A 27,850-nucleotide genomic window follows, 5' to 3' on the forward strand; every position below is an offset into this window, starting at 1 on the left:
CATGATCTGAATTAAATTATTTCATTTCCTACTTGAAAATTTCAATAATGAAACCATCCATTAATGTAACTCTGAACCTCTGGAAACAGAGAGAATTATTTTATAGATTAGTGGTTATGTATTAATGTGAGAAATTCCAAAGTATAGTGACGAGTAGATCCTGCTTTCATCTATGATGTCCTAAGAAAACTAATTTCTGTTTACAAAATTAAAGCTGAAATTTCTGGTGTACAAAAATGCCTCACCCTCCCCTAATAATTAAAACAAATCGATTGTTTAGTAATGATTTTATTTCAGTTATTAAAAATGTGCTATATATAATATTTTAATACCAGAAATTTGATTATAGCATATCATGGAAAATTTTTCACAGCAGTTTAACTATTAGTATATTACATTATATTTCCAGGAATAATTCAGTCCTTATCATTTCTAAGAACATTTATTGCGGAACTTTTGCAAACATTCCAAACAACTACCAACTTCAACTAGTGTATTTTGCATCTCTTCAGCTCATACCGCAGATCAGATAAATGAATCCATTTCCGTTAATCTAATGTGAGAATCATGCATGATACTGTCAAAAATTGTACCTCTGAAGGGGAGCCGAGGTCTAACAAACTGCTTTTGAATAATGTGATGAAATTCCAACCAGAGGCATGCCAAAATATGTTGTTGACAGAGGGTGATGATCGAGATGTCAAAAAGGAGCTATTGGGGAAAATAGTTCAATCGTGCAAGCATGTATTATAGATGATAGGGTGAACATATGATGAGTCTGTGAGACAGCATGTCCTCTGTTATGGGATAATCACCAAGATTTGGCTGTTATGTTTTTTTTTTTCGACTGATAGTTTTCCTTTTCTGAGAAATACTAGAAAATTGGCGAGAATAGTTTTTAAGAATGGATACAATCGTTTTTCTAGAGAAAGGCAGGTTGCTAAAATGAAAACTGAAATATGTAAATGTTTTAGACATGGATAACACAAATGATTTTATCCATCAGATTAATCTGATTGTATGTGGGCAGTTTCAAATGATTTTTTAAACCACCATGTTTTCAATTGTATGTTATTAAAATGCATCGGTTTAAAATAAAAAAATTACTTTGAATCATATTTGTTATGAAATTGCATGTTTTAAAATCATAAAATATCAAACACAATTGAAAAATTGATTGAGTACTTTTCAAAATATTCCTTTGTAATAGCTGTAAAGATTTAGTTACGGTGTAAAAAGAAAAATGTGTTGCCTCCAAAGAAAAGTGATGCAGTACCTAGAGTGGTGCCTAGTTCCTTCTAAATTTTCATAATGGGACATTGAATGATTCCTAATGTAAAACAATTTATAAATGATATACCAAGGAAGGATTTTATTATTTTTGATTAATTATCAAGCCAGATAGGTCCAACTAAAAACATTAGCATCAGGGTTCTCGTTTACATGCTATAGAGGGTTTTTACCCAACTTCGCAGGAAAAGGATGCAACTTCCATGAAAAATCAGGTCCCAGGGACCCAGAAAAACCAAAAGATAAGAACTCCAAAAAAAAATTGGAGAAATTTTTTTTAGTTCTGTTTAGTAAATGCTTTTAAACTTCAATGATCAGGAGAATCAACAGAAAGGGATTAAAATGATCATATCTCTTTATCAGCTATTAAAACACACCCCTATTGTTGAGCAGTCAATGGAATTTTAGTGATAAGATTGGAGCTTACAGTGACCTCCTGGGCAGAGCTCAGGGAGCAAGTTCATAAATAGCAGGTTGTAACTGTACTCTAAGAATAAGCTCTCCCTCAACTTTTAACTTGGAAAAATTCCTGAAAACAGCAATAAAGGCTAAAAGTAAGAGAGGTTTCACTGCAATCTTCAGGATTAATACGAGACAACTGTACAGTAAAAATGTAGCTATTTTGCATTCATGTAACCAGAATTACTTTTGAAAATCATTATTTTGCATCCCCAATAAAAGGAGGAGGGAAGAATGGCAAACATTTTCCGGATCGCACTAAACAAAGTTCTGAACTTCATATTTTTCTTGTTAAATTGCTTATGAATACTTGAATTTTATACAAAAGCATTTTAACCTTGTTCTTTTTCTTGTAATCCATCTCTTTCTGATGGGCTATTTTTATTAGGACTTGCAAAAGTCGGGTATTAATCGATCGCACCACTTTCAAGAAGCGCGATTTTAAAAATAGCCCAAAAGCCAAAACATATTTTAAACGAGTCAAAGAAAAGTCAAATATACTGATTTAAGATTGCAAATGAGCAATTTTCAGACTCACATGAGAAAATGTTTCATTTTTGCGATCCAGATTTTTGCATTGGGTTCATTTGCTTGCAATTTTTTGAAATTATATAATTGCCAATAATAATGAGGAAGGGGGGAGGGGCTGTTTGCTTTTTTCACTAAGAAAAATTTCCAGGAAAATAAAGGTTAAAGGCATTTTACTTGCTCAATCAGAGGCACTTGTTTTTTATGGTAAAATCCATTTTTAAAGTAAATTTTGGATTAATCTCATTGTAACTGACCAAATAGTTTCTCACGTAACTAAGTCTTGCAAGTGTATTACATAAAAATAATTTTGCAATGAAAATCATGAAAAATTAGGGCAAAATTAACAGATTTATTCTATTTCATGCCCTTTTCTCCCCCTAGTGTAAATATTTTTATATTATTCATTTATATGCTAAGATTTTCTGCTTAAAATTTAAGGGACTTTTTTCCACCAATGGACCCAAATCTATTTCATTAATGTGTCCCTAGAAACCCGGTTATGGATATTTGAGCGCAAACACTGTTAGCATTCAAACATAATTATAATTTCTTAGAGTTTAAAAATTTTGAATATTTTCTTTAAGTGTTTCAAAATAAAGACTTAAGAATTGAAAATTTGTACTTAATTTTATCATCTTTGAATTTGAACTAATAAAAAAAATTTTGAAAAAAAAAATAGAACCGACTTCAAAATTGCTCTAAAAAGTGAAAAATAATTTTATTCTTTAAACACCATCGATAATACCTTTAAACATAATTTTTGAAGTTGGCGCAAAAACGATCGATAAAACCATTCACAGCCATAACTCAACTACAAGTATAAATTTAACCACGTCCAGTTTCTTCACTACCACATGCATTACGCATTGATGACAGCATATTTGAGTAACGATATAAATGTTTCGTTCCTAAGTATGGATGATTTTTTGATAAAAATATGAACGAAGCATGGTTACAATGGATTTTACTTTTTGTTTTTGCGCCAACTTCAAAAATTATGTTTAAAAGTATTATCGATGGTGTTTAAAGAATAAAATTATTTTTCACTTTTTAGAGCAATTTTGAAGTCGGTTCTATTTTTTTTTTTCAAAATTTTTTTTATTTCATTCTTTTTAGTGTAAATATAGATATTTCAGTAAAAGTAAGAAGTTACCTAGTAAGAAGTGCAGCTCTATATCACTGTATTGCTTTAGAAAAGCCTTTATTCAAAATTATCATTACAATTACTATTAATGTTACAGTTATATGGCACCAAACTTTTATAACAATGAGTTTCATATTGTCGCGTAGATGAAGATAGCGAAGACAATGTGAAAGCCAAATGAAGCGAATACTCGTTACTCTCAACTCGAGATCTTTATTCAGAACCACGAATGAACGTTACATCTCCTTATATACAACTTGAAAAAGTGCTGGAACTTTCCAGACTTGAAAAGATACAGAAATTAATAGAACATTCGAGAAAATACGGAAAACAGTAGAAACGAAATTTTAGTAAAATTCACTTTGTCCTAGTCGGGATTTGAACCCAGGTTGCTTGTGTGGGAGACGAGAATTCTACCACTGAGCCACCATTATCCACGGATGTCAAGTGCGAACTTTGCTACAATATCATTTTAATCATTTAATAGGGAAATTTACTGTTTTTTGCCCATAACTTTTTTTCTAAAGAACAAATATGGTCAAACAAAGTAATGGGACCTAAGTTGAGCCATCCTCTATCCATTAAAAAAAGAATCATCAAAATCGGTTCACTAGGTGAGACGCTATGAGTGGACAAACAAAAAAAAAAAAACATACATACGGTATGAACTGATAACCGCCTCCTTTTTGAAGTCGGTTAAAAAATGTTGTGATTAATTATTCTAACTTTTCGCAATAAGCATTTTCTAAATTATATGAGTAATGTAACTGCAAACCTTCAATAAATATAAATAGGAGTGAGCATTTATTGCAATTTATACATTGAATAACAATTTCAAACGAGCTTAAAAAGAAGTTTTCTGTTCGAAAACGTATGTGAATAAATGTTTTGGAAATACTGTTATTTTTTCTTTCTTTTTTTTTTTTTTTTTTTTGGGGGGGGGGGGGGGTAATTTCTGCTTCCAATTAATAACAAACAAACATTGGAAATTTGGCTCTGAATGAAAAAATGCGTAATGTTATATAATTAAACATTACATCTTATGGACGAAACCATACTGTCTATTAAACGTATGAACTATGCTTAATAATTTGTATCAAGAAAAAGTATTTTTTTGGTTTTATTATGCAAAAATTAATTACATATGCTTCATCAAGCACAACTGATAAATATATTTATCAGTTAAAACAGAAAACAAATGAAAGTAGCGATTGTTTCTCATAATTATTACTAACCCAGGCAACGCCGGATATTTTTGTTAGTTGATAAATATATTTATGGAAACATTTAGAGAGCTTTTAGTATTTTTTTCTTATACTTTAAAGTTTAATTCAAAATTAATTATTTTTTTAAAACATATTCTGAAAATGGTGAATAGCTCAATTTGATATCTTTAGTTTTTTTACAACGAGAATTATTAAAATGCATAGAGATACAATTTTTCTAAAGAAAAATAAGTAGAAAAGATATCAAATAAAAATTTTGCCATAAAACTGATCGTTAGTATCGATCATTACAAATTACGATTTATATCATAAAGGAGTACGTTGTATGTTAAAAAACAAGAAATTTAAATCATTTAAAAGTACATTGAAACAATAATGAATTCACCCGGAAAAACATGCCAATAAAAAAAAATTTGAAAAAAAAAAAAAAAATAGAACCGACTTCAAAATTGCTCTAAAAAGTGAAAAATAATTTTATTCTTTAAACACCATCGATAATACTTTTAAACATAATTTTTGAAGTTGGCGCAGAAACAAAAAGTAAAATCCATTGTAACCATGCTTCTTTCACATTGTTATCAAAAAATCATCCAAAGTTAGGAACGAAACATTTATATCGTTACTCAAATATACTGTCATCAATGCGTAATGCATGTGGTAGTGAAGAAACTGGGCCTTATTTAATTTATAGTTGTAACTGAGTTATGGCTGTGAATGATTTTATCGTTCGTTTTTGCGCCAACTTCAAAAATTATGTTTAAAAGTATTATCGATGGTGTTTAAAGAATAAAATTATTTTTCACTTTTTAGAGCAATTTTGAAGTCGGTTCTATTTTTTTTTTTCAAATTTTTTTTATTTATTCTTTTTAGTGTAAATGTATTTCAGAAATATTAAGAAGTTACTATAACGAAACTTTACCTTATTTTTTTCATAAAAATGCTCCATACTAAAAAAATAAAAACACGCCTTAAACTTTAAGCGATTGACAATAAAAATTTATCTTTGTTCCTCACTGGAATTCATTCGTGTGTTAATTTAATTATAACCATTTAAATATTACGTTTTCCCTAACTAATTTACATTTTACAGCATAGTTGCTTTTTGTGCAATCCTGTATCTCCTTACTCAGCCCAAATCCTCTGTTATTGGCATACTTGATAACGATAAAAATACTACTATAGTTGAAGCAAACCTAACCTAGTAGCATTGTGAAAGCTAAGCAGATCCTAATCACTGCATAAACCTCGCTTCCACGTTAGGTTTACCCCCACTATAGAGCAATGACACTGAGGAAATTTGATGCTTGCTTCAGAGAAACCTCCATTCAAAATTATCACCACAATTATTATTTATATTATTGTTGTATGGCACCAAATTGTTGAAACAATGGGTTGTATGTTTAATCATTTAATAGGGAAATTGCATGAAATTTACTGTTTTTTGACCATAACTTTTTTTCTAACGAACAAATATGGTCAAACAAAGTAATGGGACCTAAGTTGAGCCATCCCCTATCCATTAAAAGAAGAATCATCAAAATCGGTCCACTAGGTGAGACGCTGTGAGTGGACAAACAAAAAAAAAACATACATACGGTATGAACTGATAACCGCCTCCTTTTTGAAGTCGGTTAAAAAGTATGATAGCATTTATAATATTTCTATGTTTTTTAGGCTTGTAGATATGGAGCTTTAGCTACTGGAGTGGTATATGGTGTTCTTAGATATAGTAAGTGTTTACTTTTTTTGCATAAGGCATATATTTACTGTATGTGCTCGCGTTAAGAATTTAGCACAAAAAAATGAGGTTTAAAATTCGCAGGTCGACATTCCCAAAAATTTTCCTACAACAATTTTTGAAAAATAACTCATTTTTTCAATTTTGTTCCAACCCTTTTAAATGAATGTTAAATAAGTAAGTATGCGAACACATTCTGCTATTATTTTACGTGGTGTGACTGTGAAATAAAAGCTAAATAATTACGGTAAACAGCCGACTAAGCAAAAATTGCGGGAATCGCCATATTCGCGAATTTTCCCAATAGTAGTGTATTAATGCTCATTTTTTAAAAAAAGTATTGTAATATAGTTACAGTACAGAATTTTATTGATATTTATTTAACATAAAAGCAGCAACCAACAAAAATCATAACAGCAGAGTCATACTTTTTACAAAAATTGCGATCACAGAAGTGAACACTTTTTATGCAAAAGTATGAAAATTGGACGTTTTTCAACAAAAGAATCTTCATTACATTTAATTTCCTTCCTTTTTGTAATGTTTATATTAAAAAATAGCAGGAAAATGTACCTGATGTTTTCAGAAAGTAGCAGGTCGACTTATGCATGGGTTTTCAATCTTTTCCCGATTTTCTTCCTAGAAGTACATGGTCAACTTATATGCAAGTATATACGTACTTGCTCTCTCATTTTTCAACCTTTTAGTGGTCTCCTTATGATTTGTGGTTTTTTTCCACTCTTTAATACTTTGTTTTCTGTAATTTTAGCAAAAAATTACTATTCTATCCACAAGTAATTGAAAATGTTAGCATGCTGCTTTTGATTGTTTTTTTTTTTTAATTTGATTCAAAGTCTTTCCCTGTCATTTAAATTTTTTTTTTTTAAATTAATATTTTAGTCTTAGTATTTTCCCAACTGGTGATCTACCACTATACACTATAGTTGTCTAGTTACTCTATTGATGCCACCACTGAAATATTTTTATATGTAATTGTAAGTGGTGCCATCTATTGATTAGCTAGATCGCTTGTACAGCAGATCAATCACCTGTTGAAAGAATGTAGAGTACTCTCTATCACCAAGTCTAAGGGTCGATAAAAAAAATTCGAGATATTGAGTTTTTGATATAACAAGGTCATAATTATAGTAAGATAATTTTCTAAAAATTAGTCACGATAGTTAAAAATAACTGGAAACATGTAAAGAAAGTTGAAAAAAAGTCTTAATATAATAACAAAAATTTTAATTTTTAAAATAGCCAGAAATAATAGAGAAAAAAGATTGCTCTAAAAATTAGCGAAATGAAGTGATTTACCATGAGTAAACTTATCAAATATTTGGATTACCAAGTTACAGACCAGTTTCAAACGAGTTTCTAGCGCCCCAGAACCAAAGATGTTGGACAAAAGATTGTACCACTCCCTGTGCCTCTAAAGGGTTTCCCGTTCATCTCCTCCCTTTTTTCAGACGTGGAAATAGTGTCAAAAGGTCTAACAAAATAACATGAGAAGGGGGCAAAAAGTTTTAGGTAGGTTTTTTTGGACTTCTCAGGGCTTACATTTTCTGACACCCCCGAGCTCTAAACGAAAGTGACAACAGATAAGCTTCTCCAAATCGTTCCTAACCCCCAAGAGAAATTATGAAGGGTGTGAGACATTTTTAGAAACATTTCTCAAGTTGCTTTGAGACCCCAAGAACTGGTTTTTCCGGAAAAATTACGTTTGACTTAGAAAAATATTTCACATAATAAGGTTTTGTTTAAAAACTCTTCGACCTAAGAATGAAAAATAACATTAGATAAATATGCAAAATCAAAGAGGAAAATAATTTTTCATCTTATCAAGTTTTTTGAGATATCAAAGTTCGAGATATCGAGGGTGTACTTTGCCTCAAAACTCCCAATTCTTAATAGATAGCCAATGGCTACTAAAACTCCACAAAATGGTAACCAATTTTCAAACTAGTATGTTGTGGCCATCACGAAACTTTCTTCTATATCTTTCTTATAATTCTGATCCCTCCCCATGCTTGACAAGGAAGCAATATTCCCAACAAAAACACATTTACACATGCAAAAAATATGTTTTTATGTGATAAATATGTTTTTATGTGATTCGGAATGTGTTTTATAGAGTGGGCCGAAAAACAACTTTTTTTTTTTTAATTCAATGATGGGTAGTGCGGAAAAGGTGCCATTGATGGAGCAAAGTGCACATTTGAATTTTTTCTGACAATTCCTTGATCTGTCACTACTGGATTGAAATTTCGAAAAAATGCTGTTTTTTCATGTTTTTAGCCACAATTAGTAAAAATAATGTTTTTATTTTATAATGATGAGTCACGAGGAAAAGGTACCGCAATTAAAGGCCCCAAACTCCCATAAAATTTTGTGATGTTTGGTACAGCTCTTTTGTTACAAATGAGTAGAAGTTTTGTGAATTTTCAGTTTTTTTAATGTTTTCAATAAAAATTCTAAAATAGTAAAAATTTGGTTTTTGCCATATTTTTCTGCCATAACTCTAGAGTTTTATCACTTGTGATACATTTTTAGATGGGTGGTGTGTCATAAATTACATAAATTAACTACTTATTGCATATAAAATTTTAAATTTGAAATCTTCTCTTCGAAAACTTTTTGCATCTGCGTTCAAATTAAGGTTAAACAGCACATAACTCAACAAAGAACTGAAGATGGTGAGGATGTGCAGAAAATTTCTACTTGTACTTTCAACTGAGGGTCTTTATCTTCACTGTTTTAGGTAAAAAAAGCTTTTTTCGAGTTGAATTTCTGCATTTTAGCGCTTTTACATCTGTTACAGTATTGCTACATTGAAAGCATCTTTTCCTTCGAGGTCATCTGCAAATTCTGTGCTATTTCAGTAGTATTTCTATGTACTACACACAGCTGGTGTAGGACTGCAGATTCTAAATTTGTTTCTGGTACTATATTTATTCCTGTTTCTTGTGACGAAAGACATTTCGTGATTCGAGGTTGGCTGACATTGGTTGAGAACCAAACCGAGCATATCGTCGTATTCAGTTAACCTGAATTTCAATTTTGGAACCTTAAACACTTGAATTTCTTGATCCTTGTTTCTTCTTTTAATTGCTATCTATTTTATTCAATTAATGTTCATCCCAATGTTTTCATATCTTGGTTTTCGTCAGTTTCCATTGCTGTAGTAGCATTGTTGTGAATTCTTAGGAAGGCCTATTTACTTTTTTAAATCCCTTTTGCGTACCCTGGTTGTTTCTTTAGGCGATCATATGGGCAAATCAATTCATATTACGAACAGTGCGAGACATCGATGGCATCTTGGGTTTCAAGCAGGGTTTCCGCTACGGTCGCATTTTTCGCAAAATGCGAACACACTATCTGAATTGTGAAAATTTAGCAATGCATTTTCTCTTTTTTGCTCAAATAAAAAATAAATTAGTTTTTTAAATAAAGAAGATATGTATGATCCTAGAGAGGAAGCGTGCATGGCGATAATCAACTTAATCTTTTTTAAATCTTAGCTAAGATGTTAAAACTACAATTAAGTTCAATAACTATTAGTCTTATCCAGCATTATGTCCCCCCAAAAACTGCTTTATTAGGAAGAGGGGACTGCAGCGTTTTAAACACCAATCCTGTTTTCTTTTTTTATTTTATGTTTTATAAAAATTGCTGTTGTACTTATTTCTTCAAGGATGTCACAAATGAAATATGAATTTTATTTTCAACTGGAGATGAAACACACTGAGGCATATATAAATATATGAAAATGTGTAACATTTTAGCATTTTGCTAACATTTTTCCATCAGTTTTAGCTTTTATGCTAAAGAACTTTTGAACCCAGCTTAAACCCTGGTTTCAAGGTACTTAAGTGCAAGCAAAGAGTTCTGTAAGCAGATGTGAGCCACTGAGTCTACGTAATAGGCCCTGGTTGACTGTCTTGTAACTCTGGAGAGCACAGTCCAGTTGAAAAGGTTGCATAGCTATCAATTATGTGTTTTTGGTATGTGCTCATATTTTCAGTATTTTCCTTTGATTTTTCCAATGTAGAAGTACATGACAGAGGTAACCTAGAATGATAGCACAAGTAGGTTTTCGTATGCCATCAGCTTCGGTTCGATTGGTCAGGTCATTGGTCCAGAAAGTTCTTAGGTTCAGTACTTTCTCTATCTTATTTAGCAGATGTCAGACGGGGAGTTCGTTCGCATGAAAAATGTAGACCAAATGTTACAGTTCTATTTTTAGTTCCTTTTTTTAAACACCAGTAATGACACCAATGTTTTTTATTTTTGTTTTCATGTTCTTACGGGAGTGCTGATTCACATGACTGTTTTAAGTTAAGAGATAATATAACTTAGTTCTTAATTTAAAATATTTACCAGTGATTAAGAACAAATTCTGCGTTACTCCTGTTGGTTTTGAACACTAATCAAACAGGGAGCTGCACTAAGTTTTTTAATAGAATATTTTAAATTTAAAACTTTGTACGCAATAAGTATTTAATTTATATCACACCATGTATCTAAAAATGCATCACATGTGATAAAACCATTATGGCGAGAAATAAAGCAGGAGCAAAATTTTTACTATATGAGAATTTTTATTGAAAACATTAAAAAATTTGATAATTGACAAAACTTCTACTCATTTGTAGCAAAAGAAAGAACTACATTACACCCCAAAATTTTTATGGGAGTTTAGTGCCTTTAATGCTGTACCTTTTCTTTGCGATTTATCATCAAAAATAAAAAATACTATTTTTTCTAATTTTGGCTAAAAATATGAAAGAACACCTTTTTTTCAAAACTTCAACCCAGTTGCGGCCAATCAAGGAATTGTCAGAAAAAATTAAATTTTTTTATAAGTACTTTGCTCCACCAATGGCACCTTTTCCGCACTACCCATCAAGGAAATAAAAAAAGAGTTGTTTTTCGGCCCACCCTAAGCAGTAATGCATAATGTTAAGGCAGAATCTTATTGCGAATTATGTGTTGAAAACAATTGTTTAGAAAAGTAATCATGATTTGGATGAATCAAATAAAATTTTAAGAAAATCTTAAAATAATGAAAAAAGTGCTGAATTTAAGTAACTCGTAACATTGCCCAACATTTGTTTAGTTTTATCATCTGAATTCCCTAATTTCGATGTTCCATTGCTATCCAAAACGTCTTAAATCAATTTTTAGAAGAGACGAATAATCTAACTTGATTCAACATGGCTGCATCATGTTTGAAATTCCCGAAAGGGTGTGGTCGAATTGCGGTCTTCTGTTACGGAATAAGAGATATGACAAAAGTTTAAAATAAGGTTAAAAACAAAATTAGTGACATCCAAGTGGTAGAATCACAAAGCAAACCACAACGGGTACAGAGGCTGATGCAATCGGATTTCCAAATGCGTAAACAATTGCCACTAATGCACGTTAAGGGTTGGTCAGTATGCTCCCCTGTCCAATAGCCAAATTATTAGTAAAGAGAATTTGGGAAAAGGTCATATGTCAAGATCATTGATCGGGAAAGGGATTTAGGATTAGGGAATGTTAGCCACATTGGCGACTTCAAACACCTTGGGTGCCAACATGACACCTAGATATAAATTCTGATTCCTAACACTGATAATAGTGTGATCATGCCCTTTGTAATCTTAATAATGCTACCAATTTAGGCTTGCCGCAACTATAAGCTTGTGAGGTAAAGGTAATAAGATGTTAAATTGATACTTGAAAGTTGTTTTATTTGAAGCTGGTGTTTAATATTTGATTGTCAGTTAAATAATTTTAATTGATCTTTTATTAAAGCATATTTTTTTTAACATCAGTGTTATAAATATTAATTTCATATTAACAGAATATTTAAAAAGGAAAGAAACAAAAATCAGAGAATATGAGCACAAGCAGAAGCTAATTTTAGATGCACAAAAAGCAGAAGCATCCAAAGCAGCTAATCGAAGTGAGTATTGAAAATATGTTTTAAGATTTTATTATTATTACATTTATTTGACTTTTTTCTTTATACGCTTAGTTTAACATTGTTTGTCTTAAACAATTATAATCCAATAAAGCAAAAATGTGTAAATATTTTTAAAAGAACATGATTCATAAGATAATGTATCATTGAATGCATGCTGTTCACTCAAAATATTCATCCTTTGATTATGTAAAGTATTTTATTGCATAACAGCAAGGTTGCCAACCTTGGAGGAATAATTCAAAAATTTGCAGAGCGGTTCGGTATTTTGTAAAATAAACCAACAAAAATATCTAAAACTACTCATGTAAAATTGTTTTAGAGCTTTAATAATCATTTTGAGCAATAGTATAAAAAATAATTACTTTTAAAATTAATAAAACAGCTTCAAACATTATTTCAATCTTTGGGTATGCTACCCTGAGCAGGTAACCAGCAGTATCTGCAGTTAATGAGTTTTAATATATTTGAAGAAACGAGTTTTTGATTCAATGTTAACAATTGGGAAACGTCAGAAATAGATGGTTTTTTCACGCTATTTTTAAAGGGGAAACTAAATAAGCAAGCTTCTACAGTAAATGCAAAAAAAGTGTAAAATAAAAAATTTGCATTTACTGCCCATGACAGTATGTAAGGATCTTTACTTTCCCATATTTACATGTTCGACATGATAATAACAAAATATAAGTTTGAAAGTGTTCGGCCAAGAAATGCGCAGCAAAACAACTTCTTTGCAGCCGCGGAGTTTTGCCATTTTTGCGGAGAAACTCCACAAAATGCGGAGCAGTTAGCAACCGTGCATAACAGTATAAAAAAGCAATTGTAAAACTCAAATTTCAACCTTTCTGCCTCGGAAAATATATCTGCTGTTGTTGGCTAAAATAATAGATAGTAATTAATTTACATTCTTTTTTCATTGTCATAAAACTACCTATAGTCTACAGAATTCGCAGCTTGTTGCTCCAATTTTTAGACTATTCCAGTCAACACAATGTCTCCATCTCAAAAATTTCGTTTAACTTTTTTTGAGAATACTATCCCTAAGAGCATGCAACACTTGGTCTCCCCTTTTTTTAGTATTAAGGAAAGAAAATTAAAGAAAAAAACCCCCCTCATTGTACTAAAAGAAGGCTAAGAAAAGAAAACTGCTCTGATGTATCAAACGTTTGTAGAAAATGCTTAATCGGATAAGCTTGATTCATTTAAGCAGCTTGTTTGATTCAAATATCCAGCAGTTTTTAATGCTAAACCTGGATTTCATTCTATTTTTGAAGATTTGATTAATTAAAGAGGTTGATTTAATTACCCTAGCGCTCACTATTAATAAAATTCATATCATTTCTAAACTGAAGCAATTCTTCTTGCTAGCAATTAAGTAACACTGTTTGTTTTAGTTTTGAGTATAAAACACTGCTGTGTGGAAGTATTTTGAAAAATACTTCTTTTTAAAAGGACATTTTTTATGTCCTGGAATTGACCTGTTTCAGAATTTCCAATTGAAAGAACGATAAAATATTTCGTATTTATTAGCATAAAAGCAATCCTTATGCTAATAACATAAGAATTGCCCTAGAGCAAACATTAAAACAATAATATTTTTTTACTGAAAAAAAAAACACATATTAGCTGTATTGTTTAGAAGATACTAACTTTATTTGTTCATTAATTAACTTGTTACGTATCTATTTCATCTGATGAGAGAGGCATATTTTGTTTTAGAGAATTAGCTTAGAATGTTGAAAAGGTATGTTTGCCATAATTTGCAGTCTTGATTAACTAAGAGAATATTGATCAGATGCTAGAAAGTTGATTGCACAGGATGTAGACTCGTTTAGTTATAGAAAGAAGTTACTATTGCTAGAAAAGAAAATACCATTTTTTAGTTCCATTTTTTCAGTGTGTGAGGAAATTTGCAATTCTGCTGGTGTGTGAATTTCATTTCATATCTGGCTCCAAAGGACATAGAAATCATCATTTATATTCAAGAGATCAAAATTGAAAGAGATTTTTTATCTTCGTTTTAATGATTTGATATTTTCTCATAAAAAATTTGAACACCTCATCCACCTTGACTTCTAGGAAGGAGCAAACTACTTCCTTTAAAATGCCTATGTGAGTTCTATGACCATTGTGATTAGATATTCTGAAATCAGTTTCTATTAATTTTAATTTATTTAAAATTTTACTTGTTTCATTACATTGTAAATTTTATTTCCAGAGCATGTATGTAAAGCACCTAAAAGAGTATTGCATTTTAACTACTATAATAATAAGTTTTGTTTTGTTATAAGATTTCTTTATTAAGGTGCAATTTCAATATAATATTTTATATTTTAAACTTTAAATAATATTCCTGTAAATAATTTTATTTATAATACTTATATAGAAATTGTTGTTTTGCCGTTTAGGTGATGAAGAATGTATTTATTGTACATGAAATTGTGGAAAAAATTTTATTTTAACATACAATATGTGATACCTTAATGAGGTGATTATTTTCAGCTGTCTGGTTTGATATATTAAATTAATTGAAATTCTCTTTTACAACATTATCTAGGAAAACCAAGTCTTCAGGAATAATTCTTTTCATGCTAGACATTTTTCCCCACAAGTGATTTTTCCGCTAATTGGCAACATTCTGCCAATTTCATGCAAATCTGCTTTTGTAATTCTATTTTTTAGTGTTAGGAAGAAAAAGTAAGGGATTTTTTTTAAAACATGCTTCTTAAAAAGAAAGAAAAAAAAATTAAATTTTTGCTCAGAATACTTTATACTGATCACTGTATAGGAAATAGTAGGGGAATGTTTGCTGCAAAGTGAAATGGTTAAGATGACATAGCTTTTTCGGAATGAACAAATTGGAAATTTGTTTTCAAAATTGCAGTACTAAAGAAATAACAATGTATGTTATAATAGCAGTTGAAACATTATTTTGTTATTCTTGGCAGTAAATTTGTGCCTTCAAAAAAAGCTGAAAATTTTTCACTTTTTTTTTTCATTGGATAAAGCGAAAAATAATTATAATTGTCTGATGAAATGCTTTCTATTGTATTGTAAAAAATACTTTAGATTAAATTACTAAATAATCAAAAAGCTGAATAAATAAATTTAAAGATAACGCACCAGTAAACTAATTAATAAATTAATTAATAAGAAAAAATAAATGATTGAATAAAATTGTGAATGAATAAGAAAATAAGTGAATTAAAATAAAGGAATGTAATTTAATTAGTAAAGGAATACGTAAGTGATTGCTGGTCCTTGTAAAAGTTGCTAAATCATTTGAACAGCCAGTATAAAAAATAAACAGAGAGGAAGCAGTTCCTAAAGAATTATCTGGGGATTAAAATTACAGGGCTCCCAAATGGTCCACTTTTCCCGCCAAAGTCCGTTTTTTAGGGAAAAGTCCGCTTTAGACCGCTTTTTAACATTTTGGTCCGTTTAGTCCGCTTTTATATTGTTTTTACTCAAAAATCAGATTTTAAAAATTTTCATTACATTAAAAGATACTGTGTGCTGACGTTTGTTACGCCCAAACACGCGGCCGTGGCGCCATTTTTCTATTGAACCTAACTTTCTGGTACTATTTCACTTCAGATTGACGTCATTACTCCTCCTTCAACCGCTGTAACATGGAAATCTAGCAAATGGAGAAGTTTGGGGGAGGAGTTATGACTTCAAATCAAAGCATTTTGCTACCGAAATTTCTCACAGGTTCGTACGCCCTCGAAAAACCTTGAAAAAAATCAAGAATGTTTCATCAGTGCAATTTTCTGAACTTGTGTTCATCGCAAAAAATTACTTCCTGCGTTTGCAAGTTCAATCTTTTTGCATCTTGTTAATATTTTGATATTTTTGACAATCAATAGTTATTTTAACATTCATTAACTTAGATTAGCTTATTTTATGTTTAATTCCGATAGATAATGAACTACTTTTTTTTTTTTTTGGAACCATGGTAACATCAAACTTTTTTGGACTTCGCCGAAAATTGCTTGCTGGGTTTTGAGATTTCAATCTCTTTGCATCTTGTAAATATTTTGATATTTTTGGCAATCAGAAGTTATTTTGATATAACACCTCCTTAGATTAGCATATTTTTTGGTTATTTTTAATAGGCAATTAACTTTTTTATTTTTGGAACCATAGCAGCATTGCACTTACTCGAACTTCGCGAAGAATTGCTTCTTATGTTTGAGATTTCAATCTTTTTGCATCTTGTAAATATTTTGATGTTTTGCGCAATTGAATGTTATTTTCACATATGCTATCCTAGACTAGCATATTTTATGTTCAATTTTAGTCATGTTTAGTTTTAGAGTTTTTTTTTTTTTTGGAAATTATGCCATCAGTGAACATACTTCGCGAAAATTTGATTCTCGTGTTCAAGATTTCAATGCTTTTGCATCTTGTAATTATTTTAATATTTTTGAAAATTGGAAGCTGTTTCGACATGTGCTACCTCAAATTATATTATTTAATTTTATTTTTAAAAACTAAAACTTTGTATCCTTATTTTTATTTTAAATACTCAAAATGAGTATTTTAAATTTGAAAATATAGCTCTATGAATCTGAAATTACACATTTATTTATTACATTAATTTATCCAGTAAAAGCTGCCTCAAATTTACATTCAGTGTATTTATCGCTTGAGCACATTTGTATATTTTTGGGTGTGGAAGCTTTATTAAAAAAATTTCTTTCTCACTAATTTTTATATATACATGAAGACAGTTACAATATTTTTTGGTGCCCGAACAACTAATACATACATATGAAGAAATGATTTGGATACTTAGCGTACTAATAAATGATTTGCAATCCTCTAATATTTTTGAACTTAGTCAATCAGTAGCATAGCCAGAAATTACCTCCTGCTTTGGTGTTTGATCATAAACTCTCATATGTATATAAATGTACCATATGTAGGCTGGAAATCTGTGTAAAAGCCAAGGGCTGTGGAGGGGGAGGGGACCTCCTGGCCTCTAAACTATAGCTTCTTGTCTTGCGGTACCTTATATCAAAATAAATTCTCTTTAAACTGGTTATGTGAAAAATTTTGTAAACTACTATGTGCTAAGGTGTTTACTGTAATAACTATATCTAAAAAGTCTTTATTAGGTATGCACTAATTCATCGCTCACTTAGGTGATTATTTTTAATTAGCCAGTTTTTACCTGTTAATTAGCAGAAAATTTATTTTACAATTAAAGTTACTCTGTAAGATGGTCAGTTACATGCTTGCTTGTCACCCCCCCCCCCCTATTCAAATATTTGTGTAAATAATATAATTCAATTTTATAAAAAATTCAGTTGTGCAGAAGGTGATAAGGATTTATCATTAAAAATCATTATTATGGTTAATTAACAAATTATCTTCATGTATTTAGTGCCAGGCAGCTAATTTGCCTTTTGGTGCTTCCCTGGGTTTAACTATGAATGGTCCTCTCAAGGTCCTCTTTTTAATCCTAACTGGTCCTTTTTGGTCCCCGTTTTGATTCAAAGTGGTCCTCTTTTACCCTTTTCTATGGCTAAAATGTGTTGGGAGCCCTGAAATTACAAAAAAATAAAAATAAAAACCCTGAAATTTTAAGCATTAATTTTTTTTAAATGTTTGTTTCCCTATAGCTAAAAGGTTAACAAACCAGCATTTTCCGCTTTTTAGAGAAATTTTGCAATTTGCAGTCTTCATGTTTGCTAAATTCTGCAAAAAACTTGCAGATTTTTATGAGCTAACTCATGTGTGTTGGAGTGTTCAAATTGAAGAAGTGACTTGGTCCAACCTAGTCCTGTGTCTGAAAATCTCAAATAAAAAAGAAAAAAAAACATTTAGACTCTCCCCACTGATAGAGGCTGATAAAATTCTCTATGAATTAGTGAAAATAAGTTTTTTGTTTAGATTCTTTTATTTTGGTTTAAGCTGTAATTCAACTTCAACTTAATCAAAACCATGTGAAATATACAACTTAAGGTTTCATGAAATGTTATCCACTATGAATAAGAAAGGAATATTAGTTTTTAGCTGAACATTTTTTTGTTTTAATTCTGATTTTTTAAATTTTGGTTTAGTACTCGACTTAAATTCAAATAGAACTGTAACTTCTAGGGGGTTTCATGTCTTTTCAAATAAAATAGAAGGAAGAAATTTATTCTATCAAAAGTTTTATTTAAACAACTAGTTAAAAAACATTACAACACAGATATGAGATTTTTAAAGTTTTGCCAGAACTCTGGCCTTTTCTGTAGGTTTTAAACTTTTTTCTCTCTTGCAGGCCTCAGACTAATCTTGTTTTTGTTTAAAAGCTGAAAAAATTCAGATTTATCTTCATTTTTTATCCCCATTTTTTTATACTTTCTATTCCCCCCCCCCCCCTTAACTCTTCAGTTAATGTGGTTTTTCCTAAAAACAATACCTTGGGATACGTGACTATGTATCTTCTCATGTGCTTCTCCCAAGATTGCATGCCTTGTTTGAGCTTTCAATCCTTCTGCATCCATTGATTTTTTTTCAATAATTCTTAATGTTGAAAAATCATTTAACAGGTGCTACCTTATGTATCTTCATTTTATTCAGTATTTTGATAATTTATATCTTCCATTTATTTTAGTTTTTGTTTCTTTCCATACAAAGTCAATTTTTAAAAAAATGTGGTCTGTCACCCGTAGTTGCGGATTTTAATAAAATTTGGCGTGGTTGCTCTTTTTATGTACGTAAGAAAGCATACAAAATATTTATAGTGAACCTCAAACAGTTTAGATTTTACGTTCTGTTAAAATGTTTGAGATTTCATGGTTTTCATGAGTCAAGCAAGTCAAACTCAAGTTTTTATTTTGACAATAATGTGAAGTGTTTTTTGCCCTCCATATTAGATTGTTGAGATTTACGCAGTGGAAAAATGAAACAGGGCATAAATTTAAAAGCATTTAGTTTTATTTGTAAATTTAAACGTTAAAATCATGTTCAATATTAACTTCATGCAGAAACATGTTACTTAAATGGTCAACTCTCCATTTTAACTAAAGGGCACAAGCTTTTATAGGAAAAAAATGATAATGCTGCAGCAAAACGAGTGTGACATCACACTGACGAATCGGCAAGAAAACGTAATTGCCGATTCGTCCCCCGCATTTGCATGAGAAAACATCAGGAACAAATTAAAATCTCAACAGATATCAATGAAAAGGAAAAAGATAACCTATCTTTTTCCTTTTAAAAAAAAATTCTTGCTGTAAAAGGTATGCTCTACCGCAGCATTTCCTAACCTTTTCCCCCTTGCGAACACCTTCAAACTCCGGAAGAAGTTGGGGAACTCCTTGAGTACTAGGTAATAAGTAACAAGCCCCCCCCCCCCCAAAAAAAAAAAAAACCCTGGGCGCACACACACATACCCATAGGAAATAAAATTTGGGAGATTTTTATTTTGATGCTGCTCCATAGAACAAAAACATAATTGCAAAAAAAAAATTTAATATTGCTACTAACTTAAAATGATTGCTAAGAAATGAGTGCAAACCAAATTCACCAAAAAATAAACTCTGATTATTCTTTGTTAAGCTTCAATTAATTTTGAAAATGAAATATTTGTGGAACATCGAGGCTCAAAATTTGGCTGAATTTTTTTCTAATCGCTAAATCAGAAGTCAATTAAAGAATGATCATTGAAATACCTTTCAGGGAACTCTCTCAGATTAACTAAATGAACTTCTTTCTTCTTTTAAAATGAGAAAGATCTCTAAGTTTAAGCCTTCTTAAAAAGGACTACGAGCCTAGTTGTTTGAAAAGGATATACTGCGTACATTAATCGTTTGATTGCTGAAGAATTTTCTTGTAATTATGGTATAAGTGCGCAGTAAAATGTGTGTATTAAAAAATATATAAGCATCTATTTTTCAATGTACGCATTTACCCCAAATTTTACCCCAAAAGGTAATTTTTAACTAACCAAATATTTTTAAGCCTGCTTACTACAAAAGAACTTTTCTACACAAATTTCATAAATTCCTTATTCACACATAGAGCAAATTAATTTGCATAGTTAAATTACATTTTTTTTTTTTTTTTTTGCATAAATCTCATACTGCCAAACATTCATCAATGATAATTTTTCAAAAGTAATTAATTTTTCTTACTTCCTGTGTTATTTTTTGGGTTGCTAGCCATTCTTTCTCTTTTTCCGCAATAAAGCTTAAAGTAAATTGTAGTCTATGTAGTGTAAAAATTATAGCAACAAACAAAAGCGTGATCTCACTTCTATGCATATTTGAACTCAATACAAGAGAAGAGCGTCGAACTCAAATGTTAAAGGAACTAAACATCAAACTATTTGAGACGCTCGCATATGCTCCCATGTAATGTTTTCATCAAGTAATGTTTCATGCTAAGAGTATAGAATGTGCGAGAGACAAATGAATAAAAAAAATGTGCAAAATTTGCTTGAAACCGCTTGAACATGAGACTTCATAAGAAATAGACGTGTTAAATCTCCGCCATTACAATATTTTTTTTTGCAAAACACAGGTTGGAAACCGCTGCTCTACCACATGAAATATTGTTGTAATTTGTTAGTACTCTACAAGCAAACCTTTTTTTTTTAAGTTATGATTTCATTCTCAACACCATGAAATCAAATGTCTTAAATTTAAAAGTAATTTTTTTTGCATAAAAATGTGCAAAATTAGCAGTATGAGGCCAAAATTGCACTTGGGCTCCCTCAGTCCTTTATTTCGGGGACTAAGGAGTGAGAAATGGTTGCTTTTATTTTCCCTTATAAAGTTAAAGTTTAAATGGATATCAATGGTCCATGTGCAGTGCAAGGAATGCAATAAATTTGTACAGATTGAGAAACAAATGAAAGCCAAAACAAAAAATTGTTAAATTTATATACTTATGATAAGAGATTTACGTTTTTGCCTCCCTCTCTGCACTATATGATGCTGAAAAAATTATAACAGAATGCTTTGATACTTTTCTAACTAAAGTAATTCCCAAATCATGTATTGGTTAAAAGCTGTGATAAACTTTCTCAAAAATGTACACAATGAAATTTTGAAAACTGAGAAAAAAAAAGAAGGGGGGTGGCATGAAAACGAGTTTTAGATGATTCTATAATCGTAAGTTTTGTCACTATTTGAATGCAGTCTTTTTTAGATGTCCATCGAAGCACTAGATTAATGCAACTGTTAAATTACTCTATTATATTTGTATTTTGTGTGTTAAGATTTTCCTGATCATCTTTATAGTTGAAATTTCAGGATTACTAGAATACTTTGCTTCAAGAACAGTATGTGACATATATTAATTTGAAACTTAAAAATTAGCTTCATTCATAATTAGTTTAGAAAAAATTCCATTTTAGCTTTAATATTGGTAAATTGGCCTTTAAAAATATCTTTTGGATATTGGGCTGTCCAAGGGCTATTTTGATGCAGTTTTGGGTTTCTTCTCCTTTTTACTCTCTCTGCCTGCTGTTAACCCTGACAGTATAAATGTCAGGGTCATGTTATAGTAAATATTATGTTATGTACCATTTTCTACATAATCTCTTAGATTGTAATCTACTTCATAAACAAAACTGGTGTAACTACTTTTTTTTTCAGTATTCAGTCTTAGAATAAACCATTTATTTTTCTATTAATGCAGTTCTGTTCAACAGATTGATTTCTTTAAATCTTATACTTTTACATTAAAATGTTTATGCAGTCCAAGTCTGTTGCAGCACAAGTTTCATTTTAGCAAAGACTTTGGACATTGATTACTCAACTTATAAGAACTATATCAACATTTGTAATGTCGGTATAACAAAACTTCAATCAAGAGTAAACTGACAAAAAAAAAAAAAAAAAAAAATTCTGTTGTTCAGAAAATAAGTTTAAGTAAGAAGTATGTATTTTGTCAAATAAACTAGTATCAACCACAAAAATGTATATAAAATCTGAACAAATTGTATTGCCTGTATACATTAATTGAAAAACTAACTTTTTTATAGATTTTTGCTTCACTTTTTCGAAGTAACATCAAACATCCTTTTATACAAATGTCCATCCAAACAATTTAATACCTGCAAATCATTCTCCTGCTGCATTAACAATCGTTGCATAGTTTGCATTGCCACCTTTGCTTCATTTAGATATTTAAACCTGCAGAAGTTTGTAAGGAAATTCCATGTAAAAAGATAGAGAATCCTTTCTTTTTTCTCATGACCTTAGTTTTTTTGTCTTAAGCAGGATTTAGTCTTTAGGGTTCGTACGCTCCTTCAAAACTCCTCACCCTTCATTTAGGAAATTTTTTTGAAGGGCCCTTCAAACTACTTCATTTTGGTTTTAACTCCTTCAAAACTCCTTCTTTTTTCGTTAAAGGCTGCATAATCTTCCTTTATGATAGTAACTTAAAATACTTCGCTCGATAACTTAACTTCGCCACAAAGGCAAAGGCATAAAGACAATTTCAATGCAGTAATTTCGTATATTTATTTTTTTCATAAAGATGTGATTTACAAATTGATCATAGAAGTCATAAAAGTTGAAGGTGAAACATTATTAGATGACTAAGACATTTCGTAGGTGAAGTAAAACAATCTTGAATGGTGCTTGTATATTTTTTCAAGTTTTATGATAATTGTTTTTTGCTCCACCACACTCTCAGCAGCAAAAGTCAGTTTGTCTAATTATTTTTTTAACTAGTTAAAAATACTTAAATGAGTGTACTATGTTAAGTGATTGTGTTAAGCAAAAAAAAATTGTTTAGTAAATCGTAGTTATGATATTGTAAAAAGGGTAATCCACAAGTGATGTCATGCCTTGAGGGGAGGACAGGTTCATGAAATTATGACAAGGGGAAGAGAGGGTGGCAAAAAGTGACATCGCACCGTTATTATAACAATATGTTTATTAAAACTATGACATGTGACACTTTGTGAAAAAGGGTGAAGGGGTTGTTGAAAAAAAGTGTGACATCCTTTAAGGACAACCCATTAGTACTCCTTCAAAATCTCATTTTACTCCTTCAAAACTCCTCCAAAACTCCTTCATTTTATTTCTGAAATTGAGTACGAACCCTGGTCTTAAATGGCCTTCATCTCAAACAATTGATTTAGCACTAATGTTTAGCTTTACATGACAAGGAATTGCATTTATTTTGTGTCACGGGAAATTTTGCATAAAGCGACTTCGTGTTATCAGGGTTTGACTGTATTGCTACGTGTTATTACTTTCATTGTAGATTAATTAGATTCATTTGCAAATATTTTATTAAGTGCATAATTAAAATATTCCATTATCAATAATTGATGTATAACAGGGTGGCGACAGATCAGGGAGATCAGGGAAAAGTCAGGGAACTTTATTAATCAGGGAAAAGTCAGGGAAATATCAGGGAATTTTGAAAAAATTACAAAAAATCAGGGGAAATGGATTTTATGAAGAAAAAAAAAATTTTTTTTTGCTTTACAAAATTAAGTACTCTAATTCCCTATGCATTTTTCGCCAATTGTCTGTTCAAAAAAAAAAGTAAAATTAATGAGGTGCGATTATACACTGCCGCATATTTGTGCATCTTTTTTCCTCAACGTTAAAGTATCGAATCTTACTTATTAACCACAGGATGAACTTCCTAAAATTGCTTCTGTGTCTGTTAGATTTTTTATTTTACCTAGCTTGAAATTTCCCTTTACGCTTTCAATGCTACGTAAAATTAACAACCATACAGGCAAAGAGGAAGCCTTCATTAATATCTAAGCTCTTTTGCCTTTATTCCTTTGTCTCGAAGTAATTAGCGTTCTGTAATCACAATTTCAAGAAGAAATCTTTGGTTTTTGAATTAATACTATAAAAGCTTAAAAGTTATTACTTCTTCGCGTTTTTAATTTAATTGCTAAAATTGAACTTTCAATTTAAAAAATTTTTTTGCCGTTATACTATTTGTTATCACCGTAGATTATAAAGGTTTTTCTTTCCTTTAGACTTAAATGATTCTTTTATTTTATAACCAAGTTGTATTCTTCGTTTATATATTTTGAAATTAACTAATTGCTTTTTTTTTTTTGCATTTCAAAGTTGTTTGTTACAAAAGCAATCTAAGAGTTTTTTCGTTACATACTGAAATCATTTGAAATAGAGCTAACTCGTGTACTTAAATAAATATCTTTATTTTCTTTTTTATTGTTAAAATGCTGTATTCATTCATTAAAACCTATGTTCTTGATTAGAGAAAAGCTCCCTATGAATGGATGTCAAATGGTTTCATCTGTTTTGCATAAATGTGGCAATTAGTTATATAAGAATAACTACATTACTTCTATTCTATCACTATTAGTTGTTATTCTTGCAACAATTATTATACTGTTTGAAAACTTAGTTCAAAATAATTTCAATTACTTTTTAGTTCTATCATAAATACACATATGTTTTTAAGAGTAATTTTAATAGTTTCTGAAAATTTTTATGTAAGTGGTTTCTGGAAGAAAAGTTTTTTTTTTTTTTAATTTTCTCTAATCTTTTCATGTAGAAAAATTTAATATACTGTTTTGTAGGTTTTTGTTCCCAAAAAATTGACTTGATATGTTTTTTTTTTTAAAAAAATCATTCTATATTAAAAAGTAGCATCTTTTAAAAATATATCTTTAGTTCAACTTTACACAACTTAAAACTGTTTAAAATACTGCATTTTATACAAACATACAATGGATTTCAAGTAGAGCATAGAAAAAAAAACATTATTATTGGTAACGTAAATCAGGGAAATTTGGTGAACTTAATCAGGGAAATCAGGGAAAAGTCAGGGAACTTTTTTTCACAGTTCCTGTCGCCACCCTGTATAAAAATATTTCAATTACGTAACAATTTCACTTGTCAAGTGGTGCCAAAAGCACTAAAAAAATTGCAAATAAATTTCATTTCAACAAATTTTTCCAATTTCTTCTGTTGTCTCAGAAAAATTTACAGAAAAAAAATGAACAAAATATTAACCATGATTATGAATATTGATGAATTGATGTTACATTGAAAGATTTTTCATTGAAAACAAAATTGTTCTTTTTATTTTTTTATTTTCACAGTCCAAAATAACCATTATATGCCATGCATAAATAAATCAATAATGAATGAAGAAATTTTGCAACTTCTTTGAAGCTCTCAAATTTCTTATTGCAGCAACCCTGTCTAATCACAACATAAGGTTTTTTTCAGAAAACATTTTTTCAATGATTTGTACATTACCTTCAACTATTTATTAAACTCATGATTAAATTGCGGTGTGCAATAGTTTGAGTACATTGCTCTAATGCTTATTTTTGATTTTCAGATGAAATGATTTATTTGGCTAAGGAATGTGGTGTTCCTGTTCCTAAGGACTTTTGAAAATGTTATTAGAATTTAGTAATGATTCACAGAATTTAGAAGACTTTTGTTTGTATTGTTCGTATTAAAACTTTACTTGTAAAATGTAATTGTAGTATGTTTCATTGCTGTATTACTAGTAATGTCGTAGAAAAGAAACGCAGTATATTTTGCATAAAACTGACTATGTGCCATTAGACCTACATAGCAGAGAATTGCCACTAGCGCCGACTTCACGGGGGTTGGGGGAGGGGGGCTCGGGGCCCCCCAATAATTTATGCTGTGTGTGTCATTTTTTAACGGCGTGGTGAGTGCTTTTACTAGAGGAGTGCTTCATGTGAAGACAAGTTTCCTTTTGTTTTAACGAGTTAACTTATGAAACTATGAGTCAAGTTTGGGTGGATTTCAAAAGATGGTTTGAAATTTACAACCCCAATCAATGTATGTTCACTGCAGGGCACCAGCACAGTGCTCTGGAAGTGCCATTAGAGAGTGATGCCCTACGTTTTGTGACTAAATCTCTACCTATAAAATTACACTAAAAAAAGTTCAAATTCCGGGAGGCAGGGAGTCCCCAAAGCTCCCTTCCTACAACGTCAACAAAGATACTCTGGATCTCTCAAAGATGATTTTGGACAAAGACTACTATATAAAGTTTGGGAGAAGTGCTTCCCTCGCGTTATTTTCCAGGTTAAATGCCTTCCCTGCACTCAACGTAGATTGACATTAAGCTGACTATGAAAAATTGATGCTTTCCATTTATTCTAAGGAAGGAATAAGAAGTACCTTCATAATTGTAGAGACTAAACAATGCTCTTTTACTTACTCCCCACTTTCGGAACAATAAAGGAAATCATGCTTTCTTTCTGTATACGGAAGCTCAGCCACTTTTATCTTTCGTTAAACTATTTAAAATAGATTATTCCTGAAATTTAAGCAATTTGTCGACCATCTGTCTTTGATAGATTAGCTTTCCATTACACGCCAACAGTGCTGAATCTTAGGGGGACAAGACAAATTTTGTTGTCCTTTGCCCCTCTCAGTTTTAAAGTCATAAATGTTAGTGATAAAAAATTAACTTTTTGTGAGTACAAAGAATTTAAAACGTTACTAAAATACCTTTCATTACAAAGTGAAGGACAGCAAGTGCAGTTTTAAATTAGTAATACGAACCTTCCTAGTTAGATTACAATGTAGAAACGGGGGGGGGGGGGGGGGTGGAGATCCAGAATTTTCTTCAAGGAAATTTTCATAGATTGTAGCTCTAGACAAAAGCAAATTTAAACAAATTTGGGTGATAAGATAATTCACGGGGCTTTAAGGTAGTCTTGTTATTAAGCGAGATCTTTAAATGTCCAGTGTTTTGTTTTATTGCTATCCAGTAATTGCATCTGGGTCTTTTACATCATCGAAAGTTTTATGTTGAGTTTTATTGAGCAGTACAACTCTTTTGGGTTTGTTGTAACAGTGTCCCATCTTTTTTCGCAAAAAAATCTGCTAGTTCATTCCTAGTATGCTGCTCTGTCCAGGGAGGGATCCACCGTAATTTTAATATTTTTTCGGTATCAGGTTTTGAATGAGGTCTTGACACTGATGGATTTCTGTTATGGGAAGTTCCACAAAGCCAATAGCCGGAATTGCTGCACTTGAGTCTGATAGTAGGACACCACAACCTTGAATTTATAGTGTAGGGTTAGTTGTTGCTTCAGGGCAATTCCGAGAGCCTTCATCTCTCCGTAAAATGAATTTTGGTTTTTCATTGCAGTGGCATGAAATAAGAAAAGTTTCCAGTTATGTGTCCGAACATGTAGACACAAGATACGCATCTGTATATAGACATGCATCCAATTGTGTTCTGAATAGTTGCTATTAGTGGTCTTCCTCCAACGATTTCCTATTAAGGAGATTCATCAATTCAAACAGTTAAAAATTGTTAGTTTTCAGAATAGTAAATAGAAGACATACACAATGCTCTCTTCATTACCCCTTTCTTCTTAAAAAGATCTTTATTGTTTGGAAGCTATCTAAGTCACTTGCCTGAAATTCTTCCATTTTTTGCACCAACATTTTTCTGAGATGTAGGGTAAAGACCCCAGTAATTGGCACTTTAAGAGTTTGTCCTTAAACTTACCTCTATTTTCAGTACTTAGAAAAAAAATA

General features: G+C 30.7%; 1 protein-coding gene across 1 annotated transcript in view; it reads left to right on the forward strand.

Annotated features, from left to right (window-relative positions):
* Positions 1-25,800, forward strand: part of LOC129223499 (ATP synthase subunit e, mitochondrial-like) — a 30,418-nt gene extending 4,618 nt beyond the window's left edge. Inside the window, exons 2-4 of the mRNA XM_054858069.1 lie at positions 6,325-6,379; positions 12,237-12,338; positions 25,656-25,800. Of these exons, the coding sequence (XP_054714044.1) occupies positions 6,325-6,379; positions 12,237-12,338; positions 25,656-25,711 (213 nt within the window). The 3' untranslated portion in view covers positions 25,712-25,800. The remainder of the gene's footprint in view (positions 1-6,324; positions 6,380-12,236; positions 12,339-25,655) is intronic.
* Positions 25,801-27,850: the final 2,050 nt, after the last annotated feature.

The sequence above is a fragment of the Uloborus diversus genome, chromosome 1, assembly GCF_026930045.1.
Source record: "Uloborus diversus isolate 005 chromosome 1, Udiv.v.3.1, whole genome shotgun sequence".
In the NCBI taxonomy this organism is placed as follows: domain Eukaryota; kingdom Metazoa; phylum Arthropoda; class Arachnida; order Araneae; family Uloboridae; genus Uloborus; species Uloborus diversus.